This window comes from Lutra lutra, chromosome 1 (genome assembly GCF_902655055.1).
Source record: "Lutra lutra chromosome 1, mLutLut1.2, whole genome shotgun sequence".
Classification (NCBI taxonomy): Eukaryota; Metazoa; Chordata; class Mammalia; order Carnivora; family Mustelidae; genus Lutra; species Lutra lutra.
The window spans coordinates 218,889,090-218,900,594 of NC_062278.1; the positions used below are offsets into that span (position 1 = coordinate 218,889,090).

At 59.6% G+C, this 11,505-nt stretch overlaps 2 protein-coding genes across 5 annotated transcripts; one reads left to right on the forward strand and one right to left on the reverse strand.

The window, feature by feature from the left end:
- Positions 1–8: 8 nt before the first annotated feature.
- DENND1C (DENN domain containing 1C) lies at positions 9–8,271 on the forward strand. Of its 3 annotated transcripts, XM_047708957.1 has the most exons (23): positions 12–125; positions 1,223–1,287; positions 1,369–1,412; positions 1,526–1,575; positions 1,702–1,821; positions 1,903–1,972; positions 2,158–2,232; positions 2,327–2,392; positions 2,483–2,536; positions 2,652–2,762; positions 3,521–3,621; positions 3,725–3,770; positions 3,898–3,999; positions 4,088–4,213; positions 4,612–4,716; positions 5,531–5,621; positions 5,708–5,748; positions 5,975–6,046; positions 6,663–6,707; positions 6,776–6,883; positions 7,083–7,147; positions 7,303–7,510; positions 7,610–8,271. In XM_047708957.1, exons 1-23 carry the CDS (start codon positions 109–111, stop codon positions 8,219–8,221), a joined length of 2,394 nt encoding a protein of 797 aa, XP_047564913.1. In that variant the 5' UTR covers positions 12–108; the 3' UTR covers positions 8,222–8,271. The 3 variants fall into 3 exon arrangements, with proteins under 3 accessions (XP_047564903.1, XP_047564913.1, XP_047564919.1); XM_047708947.1 differs by having other exon boundaries at positions 9–125; positions 7,303–8,271; XM_047708963.1 differs by lacking the exons at positions 12–125; positions 1,369–1,412 and having other exon boundaries at positions 7,303–8,271.
- Positions 8,272–8,278: 7 nt separating this feature from the next.
- CRB3 (crumbs cell polarity complex component 3) lies at positions 8,279–10,829 on the reverse strand. Of its 2 annotated transcripts, none has more exons than XM_047709663.1 (5): positions 10,688–10,829; positions 10,290–10,465; positions 9,502–9,575; positions 9,154–9,297; positions 8,279–8,806 (listed from the first exon to the last, which is right to left on the reverse strand). In XM_047709663.1, the coding sequence occupies exons 2-5, from the start codon at positions 10,369–10,371 to the stop codon at positions 8,735–8,737; spliced, it is 372 nt and encodes a 123-aa protein (XP_047565619.1). In that variant the 5' UTR covers positions 10,372–10,465; positions 10,688–10,829; the 3' UTR covers positions 8,279–8,734. The 2 variants fall into 2 exon arrangements, with proteins under 2 accessions (XP_047565619.1, XP_047565625.1); XM_047709669.1 differs by having other exon boundaries at positions 10,680–10,820.
- Positions 10,830–11,505: the final 676 nt, after the last annotated feature.

Below are 11,505 nucleotides of genomic sequence, written 5' to 3' on the forward strand. Positions count from 1 at the left end.
CAGCCACACAGGAAGTTGAGCGGGCTCAGGGCCCAGCCCTGCGAAAGCACAGGCCCCCAGGACCCCTGGGGCAAGGGCCCCGCTGCCGGAGGTGGCCCTGCAGGGACCATGGGATCCAAAGCAGAGTAAGAGCTGCGCCCTTCCCCACTCTCTGGACCACGACTCCCAGAGCAGGCCTGGGCTGGGGCCAAGAGGAGCTGAACTGGGGAAGGCCGGGGAGGGGCTGTGAGCCACAGCAGCAGGTGGCTGGGACTGGGGCAGGTCTCTCAGCGGGCCTGCAGAGTGAACTTGACTCTCAGGCACTCTCAAGCCACTCTCAGCCCCTCTTTCCTCCCTCTCTCTCTCTTTTTCGCCTTCCGGCTCTGCATGACCAAGTCTGTAACTCTGAGCAGGCACCTCTTGGTGTATCAGAGAGATGGGGAACATGGCTTCAGGGGGCCGGCAGGGGACCAAGAGGTGAGAGAAGATGGTATGGGGCCTTGTGCCCAGGTGCTTGTGTGGGATCGCATGGGCAGGAGGGTGAAGAGCTCGGGGTGCCCATGGCGGGGTGTCAGAGGCTGTGTGTGTCTGCAGCCAGACCCATCCGTCCACTCTCTCTCTTCAGGTCTCTCTGTCGCTCCCCCAGAGCCCAAGTCCCAGCATCCTCTGTGGGGTGGGCAGAGTAGGGGGGGGCAAGGGAGCATGGCAGAGAGGGCATGGCTCACAGCCCAGGGCTTGTGGCCCTCCTTGCTCTGATGAGAAGTCTGGGGTCAGCCCCTGGGGCACCATGAAGTTTCCCACTCCGAGAAACACGGGCAGGCGCTCTTGCTCTCGAAACGATCCCGGGCAGGCACACACATACTGACTAGGCCACACTCACAGCCGTGCAAGAAATTGTGCATGTTATTGGTACTTGCACTGGCTAGATCACACACACTTGCACACACACTTGACACCTACTGGACAGCCAGGCAGACACAGGATAAAATCACACACACACACAGAGTCACACTCTCATTCTGCTCCACACTTCTCAGTCATGCACACATAATCAACAATACTGTTCACACAGCAGCACACGACCTGTACACACCGCCACAAATCACAGAGGGCACACACACACAGTTACACCTGTCACGCGCACACACATGTGGTGTTGCAGACACACATATTGCATGACTGCACAAGCAGAAGCAAGCCCCTATACTCACTGAGCCAATGTCCCACGTGTCCTGTCCCACAGAGGGGATCCACCTGCCGTGTTCGATTGGTTCTTTGAAGCAGCCTGTCCTGCCTTTCTGCAGGAGGGTGAGTTGGGGGCCTCAGGTGGGAGTGGGGACCTGGAGGATGGGCCTGGGGCCCTGCACTTAGAAGCCTGCTCTCCCACAGATCCCCCCATCCTGCGGCAGTTCCCCCCAGACTTCAGGGACCAGGTATGCAGGCTGGCTCTTTCCTCCCCTTGGACCCGGGCCAGTCTACCCAAGGCAGAAGACTGTCTTGGCCAGGGGTGGGCTGTCAAGCGGCATGTGCTTCTCTCCACCCCCAGGAGGCTATGCAGATGGTGCCTAAATTCTGCTTCCCTTTTGATGTGGAAAGGTACGGATAGAAGTGGACACTCAGGGACCCAGGAACTCAGACTGGTGGACACAGTACTGGCTGGGGGAGGGGGACAGATCAGGGAGCTGGGACCCTCAGGTCTCTGAGAGCCCTTCCCACCTGCAGGGAACCCCCGAGTGCAGCTGTGCAGCACTTCACCTTCGCTCTCACCGACCTGAGCGGCACCCGCCGATATGGTTTCTGCCACCTACGGGCTGGTGCCCACAGTTGCCTCTGCATCCTCAGGTGTGGGGTATGGACTCTGGGGTGGGGGTGGGAAGGGCCCTGCCCTAGGGGTAGTTCATAGAACCTGTTTTCTCCCTATAGTCACCTGCCTTGGTTTGAGGTGTTCTACAAGCTGCTGAACACAGTGGGCGATCTCCTGGCCCAGGACCAAGTGAGACCAGCACCCCCTTCTTAATCCTGTGCGAGTCCCAGCCCTCCCCTCCCAAGCCCCCAGCCAGGCTCAGAACCTCCAGGCCTGACCTAAGACCCTCGGCTCCTCCCAGACCATTCAGCCCCAGTCAAGGTCCTCAGAATCCCCAACCCACGTCCTGGCTCAGACACCCCGCTCCCACCCAGGTCTCTGAGGTTGAAGAACTTCTCCTAAACCTCCTGAAGCAGCCCCTGCCTGGGACTCAGGCGTCAGTCGAGCTGGTGAGTAGCCCCCAGCCTCTGGGGGACCCCCTTGGGTGGATGAGGAAGCTGCACCCCAGCCCTGAGGACCACATAGCCACAACCTCTCTCCCAGGGCCGCGGATTGACTGTCTCCAGTGCGCAAAGCATCCCGCCCCCTGCCCCCGGGAACAGCGGGCCGGTGAGCAGAACTGGGGACCCGGTTAGGTTGGGCACCCAGGTGAGGCCGACCCCTGACTGATCAGTGCCCCCGCCCATCGCCCCCCACCAGCTTTCCTGCTTCGTAGCCCCCGACTCCGGCCGCCTGCCATCCATTCCTGAGAACGTGAGTTCGGTCCTGGGGGCGGGGAGTCCGGGGGGCGGGGAGTCCCGAAACCTACCCAGACCCGGCGGTCGGATCCCGCGGTCCCATGCGCCCAGCGCTTCTCTCCGATCCTCAGAGGAACCTAACCGAGCTGGTGGTGGCGGTGACCGACGAGAACATCGTGGGGCTGTTCGCCGCGCTCCTGGCGGAGAGAAGGGTCCTACTCATCGCCAGCAAGCTGAGCACCGTGAGGCGGGGCCAGCCGGGCCGCGGGTGGGGCCCAGGCCTGGCTTGGTCCCTGGGGGCGGGACGGCGGGGCAGATTCCTGGCTCTAATTCCACAGCGTGAGAGTCGAGGCAAAGTCCTGGCTCTGCCTGTTTGAAAATCAGGGTTGTTCTGGATCCTGGCTCCGCCCTTCTGGGGGGAATCAGAGTGGGCTGCGCTGTAGTGCCCCCTCTTTGGGAGAGCTTAGTCCAGACCTCACCCACGAGGGGCCGAAACAAGGCTGGCTCCGCTCCTCCGGGGGGATGCACCCTGGGAGCGCTAAATTGTAGCTTCGTCCCTAAGAGAAGGACGGAGGTCGCGAACGCAGGACAAACGCGAGCTCCATCCCTAGGGACCGCGGGAAGCTGAACTAACTCTAGCTCCGCCTCTTAGGGGTGGAGTTACTGGGCTGTTCTACCACTGAGGGGAGAGATCCGGAGGGTTGCATATTAGCTCCGCCCCCTAAAGGGAACGTCTGGGACCTGCTGAGTAGTGGCCCCACCAGCTCCAAACACTGCAATTTGCCGAATTCTTGGGCTTCACAGGACTCCTAAAGGGATTTGAATTTCCACCTCTTACCCAGTAGTTCGTGGGGAAGGGGCGAGGAGGGGGAGATAGGGACAGAAGCCTGGGGACGTGGGAAATGGAGCCAGGAGAGCCACCATCCCAAAGAGGGTCCCTGAAGCTTGGGGAGAGGGATATGTCCAGTCCTTGACTCCACGGCCCCCTATGTATCCACAGCTGACATCGTGCGTCCACGCGTCCTGCGCCCTCCTGTACCCCATGCACTGGGAACACGTGCTGATCCCCACGCTGCCGCCGCACCTGCTAGACTACTGCTGGTGAGGGGCGGAGACTGGGAGCGGCGGGGCTTGGGGAAGAGCCCAGGGGTCCCGGAGACTGTGGGACGGCGCTCGCATGACCTGTCCCCTCGGTTCTCTGCAGTGCGCCCATGCCCTACCTCATCGGAGTGCACTCCAGTCTCGCCGAGGTGAGTGGCGGCGGACCCGGACCGCAGCGGTGGACGGGATTCCCCTCCTCCTGCATTCCCAAGAACCGCCCGGGCCAGAGATCCTCTGGCTCTGAGCGGCCGTCCCCACCCCCACTCCCCAACGCAGAGAGTGCGGGAGAAAGCTCTGGAGGAGGTCGTGGTCATGAACGTGGACTCCAATACCTTGGAGACGCCCTTCGACGACGTGCAAGCTTTGCCCCCAGACGTGGTCAGTGTCACCCCCTTCTATGCTCCTGCCGCGTCGCGGAGGCCGAGGCTTCACACCCGCCCTCTCACAGCCTCCCAATGTCCCGCAGGTGTCCCTGCTGAGGCTGCGGCTAAGGAAGGTTGCGCTGGCACCCGGGGAAGGGGTTTCCCGTCTTTTCCTCAAAGCGCAGGCTCTGCTCTTCGGGGGCTACCGCGACGCGCTCATCTGCAGCCCGGTGAGCAGTGGAGAGGCTAAGGGAGAGGCCTGTTGGGTCCTTGAAGGAACAACAACAACAACAACAATAATAATACCTAGCCTTTATGGAGTGCTAACTCTGTGCCTCTGTTTGTTCATCCGTCAAATGGAATCCCACGAGTACCCGCACAAAAGGGTCATGGGAGTCAGTGAATGGGCATGCGCAAAATACTTGGATAGTGCCTAGCACATCGTGAGCACTCGACAAATGCTAGGTTTTACTGTCACTATATCTCATTTAATGCTCACAACCGTATGATGAGATAGATACCATTCTGGTCCCATTTTAAGTTTGCTGCATAGACACACGATAAAATAAGGGAGACAGCTGGGGTCCAGGAGAGCCACGGAAGTTTAGATCGCGGGTGTTTCTTCTAGGGCCAGCCTGTGACCTTCAGCGAAGAAGCCTTCTTGGCCCAGAAGCCCGGGGCGCCCCTGCAGGCCTTCCATCGACGGGCTGTGCACCTGCAGCTGTTCAAACAGGTGCGCCAGAACCCTGAGGGCGGCGCCGGGGGGCGGGGCGAGAGCGGAAAATCCTGGGTCCCGGGGGGGGGGGGGGGGGGGGGGGGGAGGCGAGCTGGAGCTAGAGGGACGGACGCCTGAGTACTACAGGGGAGACTAGAGGCGGTCCGGCGGAGTCCCACCCTTCAGGGTCCCCGGGTCGGGGAGGCATGACGGAACTACCGTTTCCCTGAAGTTGGGAGCCCCTGACTCCTGGAGATAAGATCTACTCCCAGGTTCCTGGGGAGATTGAGGTGGGATTAAATCCCTGGGTCCCTAAGGATAGAGCATCCGGGGCTGGAGTGGGACTCCGGGGTTGTACGGTACACGCGGGACACTGAAAGGGGCGGGTCGCGAGTGCGCACTCCCCTTGCTGGGGAGGAGCGGGGCGGGGACTCCGGGGTTGCAGGGACATAGGGGAGAAGTGGAGCCGGATTCCTGGGTTCTTCGGAGGTGGACTGGACTCTAGGGTCCATCTGTGTTGGGATAGGTTCTCGGGTCCCTGAAGATGAGGTCGACTTCTTCCAGGATCACCGAAAGGAGGGGGGCCGATCTGGAGTGTCAGAGTCCGACTTCCGGGTCCCTATGAGGGGCGGGGTCTGGTCCCTGACGGATTCAGACAGGGGCAGCGGGGAGAGGGTTGGGCTTCTGGCATCCTGAGGAGGCTCCAGACTCCGGAGTCCTAGGGGGTGGATCCCTGGAGGGGCCAGGGATGACTTCTGCGTGGGTAGAATCCTGAGTCCCCGAATTCGGATGCGTGGGTGGCAGCCCTTTCTGATCCTTCCCCCTCCCCCAGTTCATTGAAGGCCGACTGGAGAAGCTGAACACGGGAGAGGGCTTCTCAGATCTCTTTGAGCAGGAGATCACCTGCAGCGGCGGCTCCTCAGGTGAGCCCTGTGCCTAGCCCGTAGCCCCCGCCCCACCAGCACCCCAGCCTCTGCGCACCAGTCATGACCACGTCTCCTCATTGCAGGCGCTGTTCGCTCCTACCAGCTCTGGGCAGACAACCTAAAGGTAGCTAACACCGAACACGTGTTTAGCGTTTATTTTGGGCTGACTTAGCTCCATAACAGTCCCCAGGGAGGGTCATCATTATGCTCATTTACAGACAGAAGTGAAGATATTGAGACTCGCCTAGGGAGAGGGCCTTGTCCAGCATCACACAGCCGGGGTGGGGAGGTGGAGTCATGGGTAACCCCAGGGTACTGAGTCTCTCTCCCTTGCTGTTCTCTCTCCCCAGAAAGGTGGTGGTGCCCTCCTGCATTCTGTCAAGGCCAAGACCCAACCAGCTGTCAGAAACATGTACCGCTCGGTGAGGCTACAGTAGACAGGCCACTTACCGGGGTGACAAAGACAAGGGGACAAGGCACATGTCAACCCCTCATGGGAGCAGGACATTTTAACCCCCACCCCGATTTAAAGTGCAAACATTTTGATCAGAACCAAACCAGCAGTTAAGCCATTAACAAGTTTTCCTGCTTTTATTCTCCATTTGCCTACTTTTGTCAGGATCGTTTCTTCCTTATTTGAAATTGACAACCCAGCTTCATTGGTGAACATCTTCTGTCCACCGACGCTACAGTCCCAGCCTCTGCCCTTCGGTTTCCTTGTCTCCCAAGCCCCGAAGTGTCCTGTGGCCAATGTCTGCAGCTCCAAATTGTCCCTTAGGTTTTATTCACTTGCCTGGTTTTTGAATGCTGGTACATTATTACAATGTTCCATTTTTGCCACTCCCCATTTCATTCAGTGGTTATGTCCCCTGGGAACACTTGCGTTGACTTCTTAGGTGGTGCATGGAGAATTGTGACTGTGAGGCACAAATGTGAACAGAGGGCAAGGCAGTTGTCCTATGGGATGGAGAGCCGAGTTGTCAAAATGCTCGGGGTCAAATCGCCAAGGAGGTTAATTCTCTTTTGGCTCCTCCGCAGGCCAAGAGCGGCTTGAAGGGTATGCAGAGCCTTCTGATGTACAAGGTAAGGCCAGTAGCCAATGGCTGGGGCAGTGGAAGAAGGGGCTCCTGGCTCACCCACCCTCTTCCTAGGATGGGGACTCTGGCCTGCAAAGGGGGGGTTCCCTGAGAGCCCTGTCCCTCACCAGCCGATCAGATCGCCTGCAGCAGCGCCTGCCTATCACCCAGCACTTTGGAAAGGTACCTGTGTCCCCCCACCCCACCCCTCACCGCAAAGGCTCACACCTGGAATTACCACCTAGTCCTCCTCCCATTCTGTCTCCACCCAGACTTCTCACTCACCTACCCCAATATCCGGAACCCACTTAACACTCACCCTCCTCCAGAAACCTGATTCTGTAGTTCCTGAGGCCCCGCCCTCCAAATCTGTCCTTTGCAGAACCGGCCCCTGCGCCCTAGCAGAAGAAGGGGCCTGGAGAGCCCTTCTGAGTCCCTGGAGGAGGGGTAAGACTCAAAGGCTGGGAGTGGGGAGGGGGCAAAGTTGGAAGTGGGAGGCTAGGACCCATGGGGAGGATGGTGCCTAAACTCAAGAAGCTCCAGAGGAGCCCAGTCAGGACTGGGGTCTTGGGCAGACATCCGAGGCTCCCATCCTTACCCAGGGCACCTTCTCTGAGCCTTGAGGATGCCCAGGACCCATGGGCAGAGGAAGCTCTGGACAGCAGTTTCCTGGGGTCCGGAGAAGAGCTGGATTTGCTGAGTGAGATTCTGGACAGTCTAAGCATGGGAGCCAGCAGGACGGGGGGCCTGCGGCCCAGCCAGAGCTTGGACTGCTGCCACAGAAGGGACCCAGACAGCTGCTTCAGCTTGGTGAGAGCCCCCCAGTCCTCCCCCTCTAGTCCATCTTTCTTCCCAGCCCCTCCAGCTTCTGAAGGCCAGCAACTTGCCCATCTCCCCACCCCTATCCAGCCTGACATCCCAGGAACATCAAGATGGCGACCAGATGAGGAAAAACCACCAGAGCCTCAGCCCCTGTCCCTACCTGCAGACCTGCCATCTCTGCAAACCCTCCAGCCTTTGGACGCCATGACCTCCTCAAAGGACCCTATTTCCCAGCCACACTTGGAGGCCAGCCAAGAAATCATCTTTTCATCCCAGTCCTCATCGGCTTCCGCGGATCCAAGCAGCCAAGGAGACCCTGAGCCCCATCGTCTAACCCTACATCTCTCTCCTTCCCCCAAGGCAGCCAAAGATCCCAGGGCCCAGGAGAGCCCCTGCGCCCAGCTCTCCACAGCACCCACCCATTCCAGCCCTCTGGAAAGTCCCCAACTTCTGGTCCCCACAAAGCCCAACTTGGATATTACCTGGACATCCCAACCCCTTGATTCTTCCTCAGATCCTGGTTCCCCAGAGAACCCCAGATCCCAGCCCTCTGAGGTCCCACAGGCAGAGCACGCTCACCTTCAGCTCCCAGAGGGGTCAGGGGCCCTCAGATCCCCTGCTGCACCTGCCAACTGGCAGGAACCCCAGGCTTGGAGCCGGCCCAGAGTCGCTGAGCTTAAAAAGTGTTTTGAAGGTTAAGAATCAGGGACCTGGAAGAGACCCCAGTCCTTCAATAAAGCCACAAGAACTCAAAGCTGGTTTTCCTGGTGAGTTTATCTGGGGGCTCTTTCTCTGCTCAGAAATGTACCCCATCCACTTCCTTCCTCCTGGGGCAGCCTCCAGCTGGTTTTGACGTGTAGCTGAAAGCCCCTCCCTTCCAGGAAGCCCTCCTAGTCCTAGGATCCTTGCAACCTTACGATTCATCTCTCAACAGCCTATGAGCCCTGTGTTTGTTCCCTCCATCTAGACTAACTCCTGCCCCCATCAGCTCAAAGAGAAAAAGCTTTTACTATATCTCACTACCAAATGTATGTATGTGTGTATGTATATAAAATGTGAGCAGTACACTCTCTCTCCCTTGCCCTCAGGGACAGAGTCTTTAAAGCACCTTCTTCCCTGCTATTCTTAAGCACTGGGTAGGTCTGATTACCCAGAGAGGGCTCTGCCTTCCCCCAAGGTCACACAGCAAGGAAGACGGATAGACAAGGAGAACTAGATGGGCAGGCAGCCCCGCACTGTCTCCTTGGAGTCCTGGGGAGCCCGGGCCTCGGCTGCATGGTTGAACTGAAAGGAAAGGAGAGGCTTTGTCGGGCCTGTGTGGCAGCAGGACAGAAGGCCGATCGAAGACGGTGCAGCAAGAGCAGAGGCGGCCCCCAGCCCCGGCATCCCCAACTGCAGGCAGAGTCAAGCAGAGGTGGCATGCTTCACCGAGCCCACCAGGCAGGTGCCCCATGGCCCCCCAAGTCCTCCTGAACCCTCAGAGGCTGTTGTCTTGGTGGCAGCTGCTGTGTGTGAGCGAGCACCGGGTGGTCCTGGCCAGTGGTGGTGGCTGCAGCGGGCCCCAGCATTCAGATGAGCCGCTCCTCGGGCGGCAACTTGAGGTTGGGGGGCGGCGGTACGCGGGCACCCACCTGCTCCTCGCTGCTGGGCCGGTAGGTGCCCTCTGTCTGCCGCTTTTCACGCAGTTTTCGCACCAGCAACACGAGCCCCACGGCCAGAAGCAGGGCAGCCAGGAGGGAGAAGACCACAATGATGGCAGTGATGGCCCCCTGAGACTGCAGGAGAGGGGACAGGTTGACTGTCCAACCTCATCTGAGATGCATCCAGGGCTCCCAGTGTCCCACCACCATCGCCCACCTCCACCTGGGATTCCCCCTCCCAAGCACCTGCCACCTCTGGAAGTCTGGGCCCCTTCACCTGCTACACGTGGGATGCCTGAGTAACTTCCCTGCTGCCCTCCTCCTAAAACCCCAACTCACCAGGGCCCCATCGGAGCCAGAGCCTGGCTCAGCAGGTGTAACGGTGCCGTTCTCATTTATACGGGTATCCAGCACTGTAGGGAGGGGGTAGGTAAAGAGTACGAATTAATCCTTATCTATCCTTCCCATCTTGGCACCTTCCTTGGGCATCCCTCGGTTAGAGCTCTGCCTTTCTGAGTCTTCTGTCCTGATAGAGACTGTGGGAGCCCTGCCTGCAGGGGCTGGCCCAGTCCTTCCTGCCCCTCTAGCCACCCCCAAACCAGCAAAGCCCAGCAGTGAGCAATCAGCCCACAGGAGTCTGCTGTTTGCGCTGAGTTGGGGTCTGCTATAACAGATGATGTCTGGAAGCCAGACCCTGCCCTCTCCCCACCACCGCTCCAGCCCTCCCTTGGCCCTTAAGGATCTGGGTGGATCCTGCGTTTCCCTGGAGTGTCTGACTCACACCTCCCCCCGGGGTTCCCGAAACTGAAATACAAGCACTGAAAGGCTGGGTCCACACCTATGGCCAGTCTGGTCAACCTGGGATCAGAGGCCCAGGCAGGCCTCCTCCTGGCTCCCAGTCCGCCCAAAACACTTCAACCACACTGAGACTGAGGTACACAGGCTCCTCTCCCCAGGCCCTAGTACTGCCTTCCTCGGGAACTGGAGAATTTCTACACCAACTCCAATCGTCCAAAGAAGCCCCTACCCTGATCGACCCTGTAGACTCCTCTCAAGGTATCCCATGACCGCTCCCCCGTTCTCGACCTCTCCAAGCCCAGCCCCGCGCGCCCTCCACCGGTACCTACTTTGCCCCCGGGCCCGGCCCCAGCGGGCCGGCAGCAGCGGCAGGCCGAGCGCCAGAAGGAGCCCCAGGCCGGGGCTCGCCATGGGCCGGGCGACAGGCTGGTGGCACCGGGGACCGGGCTTCTCGCGCGCGCTGCTTCTATCGCATGTCAGGCCGGGGGTACCTGCGACCCGGCACCTGGGGCGGGAGAAAGAGAAAGGTATGGGGGAAGGGGCTAGACCCGGGCGCAGGCCCAGGGGAGGGATGACCCGCCCAGGGCACCCCAGAGTCCCGCCCCGCCCCCGCCGCCAGAGGTCAGAGATTAAAGATTAACTCCGGGCGGCGCGTTCCCCGGCTGGGGAAAGGAAAGAGGAAGGGGGGAAGGGGTGGCAGGCCGAGCCGTGCGTCCTACCTCCCCACCGGGCCCAGGCGTCCTCGACCTTGCTCAGGTTCCCTGTCCGGGTCCCTGGCTCGAACCCTCGGTGCGTCCGTCGGTAACTCGCACTCCTCCAGCTCCGCCCGCTCACGTGACCCGGAAAGTTTAGTCACTCACCTGGGAGGGGAGAGCACTTCCGGCTTGTGCACCTGAGCCTAAGCGAGAGGGCGGAGCCAAACGGGGGTGGGACCGCGCCAGGAACGCACCTGTAACGGGAACCCTATTCCATAACACCGAAGAGTAAAAAGGGACGAAAGCGCGCAGGGGTAAGAGAGACCTCCCACCGACATTGCAGTCGCATCTGTAGGATCGCACAAGGGTGGAGATAAACCCGGAGTGGAGACACGGGGGCATGGGGCATGCCTGCGGCGGATCCGAATGGGTGGCCCCTAACAAAAACACACCTGTGCGGTACATACCTGCCCGGGAGCCAACCTGCATAGAGGACATGTGCGTGGATATGGAAGAACACCTATGGGAGACATCTGCATTGAATCCCCTCTATTTGGCATATAGCTGAGTGCAAGCACACCTGCGCGGAAAACAGCTGTATAGAACACACCTGCATTATAAGAAACACCTGATGGGGCACTCTGGTGTAGGATACCTTTGCTTTGCAAACGCATCTGCGTGGCTTGCACATGAAATGGACAACACTTGTATGAGGAAGTCCTGTGTGGAAATGTATTGGAAAGACCCGTAGGAGACACACCAACATTTTAGAACATCTTATAGGACCCAGGTATATGGAAACATACCCATACGGGTGTACAATTAACTGCAACATACCTATGTGGTGGTG

Bases quoted from the DNA above. Each gene is read 5' to 3' on its own strand.
- DENND1C (XM_047708947.1), top strand. The intron at 1,413-1,525 runs GTATGCAGGCTG...CTCCACCCCCAG, and splicing joins CCCCAGACTTCAGGGACCAG to GAGGCTATGCAGATGGTGCC. The intron at 4,214-4,611 runs GTGAGCAGTGGA...TGTTTCTTCTAG, and splicing joins ACGCGCTCATCTGCAGCCCG to GGCCAGCCTGTGACCTTCAG.
- CRB3 (XM_047709663.1), bottom strand. From the start codon at position 10,371: ATGGCGAGCCCCGGCCTGGGGCTCCTTCTGGCGCTCGGCCTGCCGCTG. The intron at 9,576-10,289 runs GTAGGTACCGGT...CCCTCCCTACAG, and splicing joins GGGCCGGGCCCGGGGGCAAA to TGCTGGATACCCGTATAAAT. The intron at 9,298-9,501 runs GTGAGTTGGGGT...CCTCTCCTGCAG, and splicing joins CTGGCTCCGATGGGGCCCTG to TCTCAGGGGGCCATCACTGC.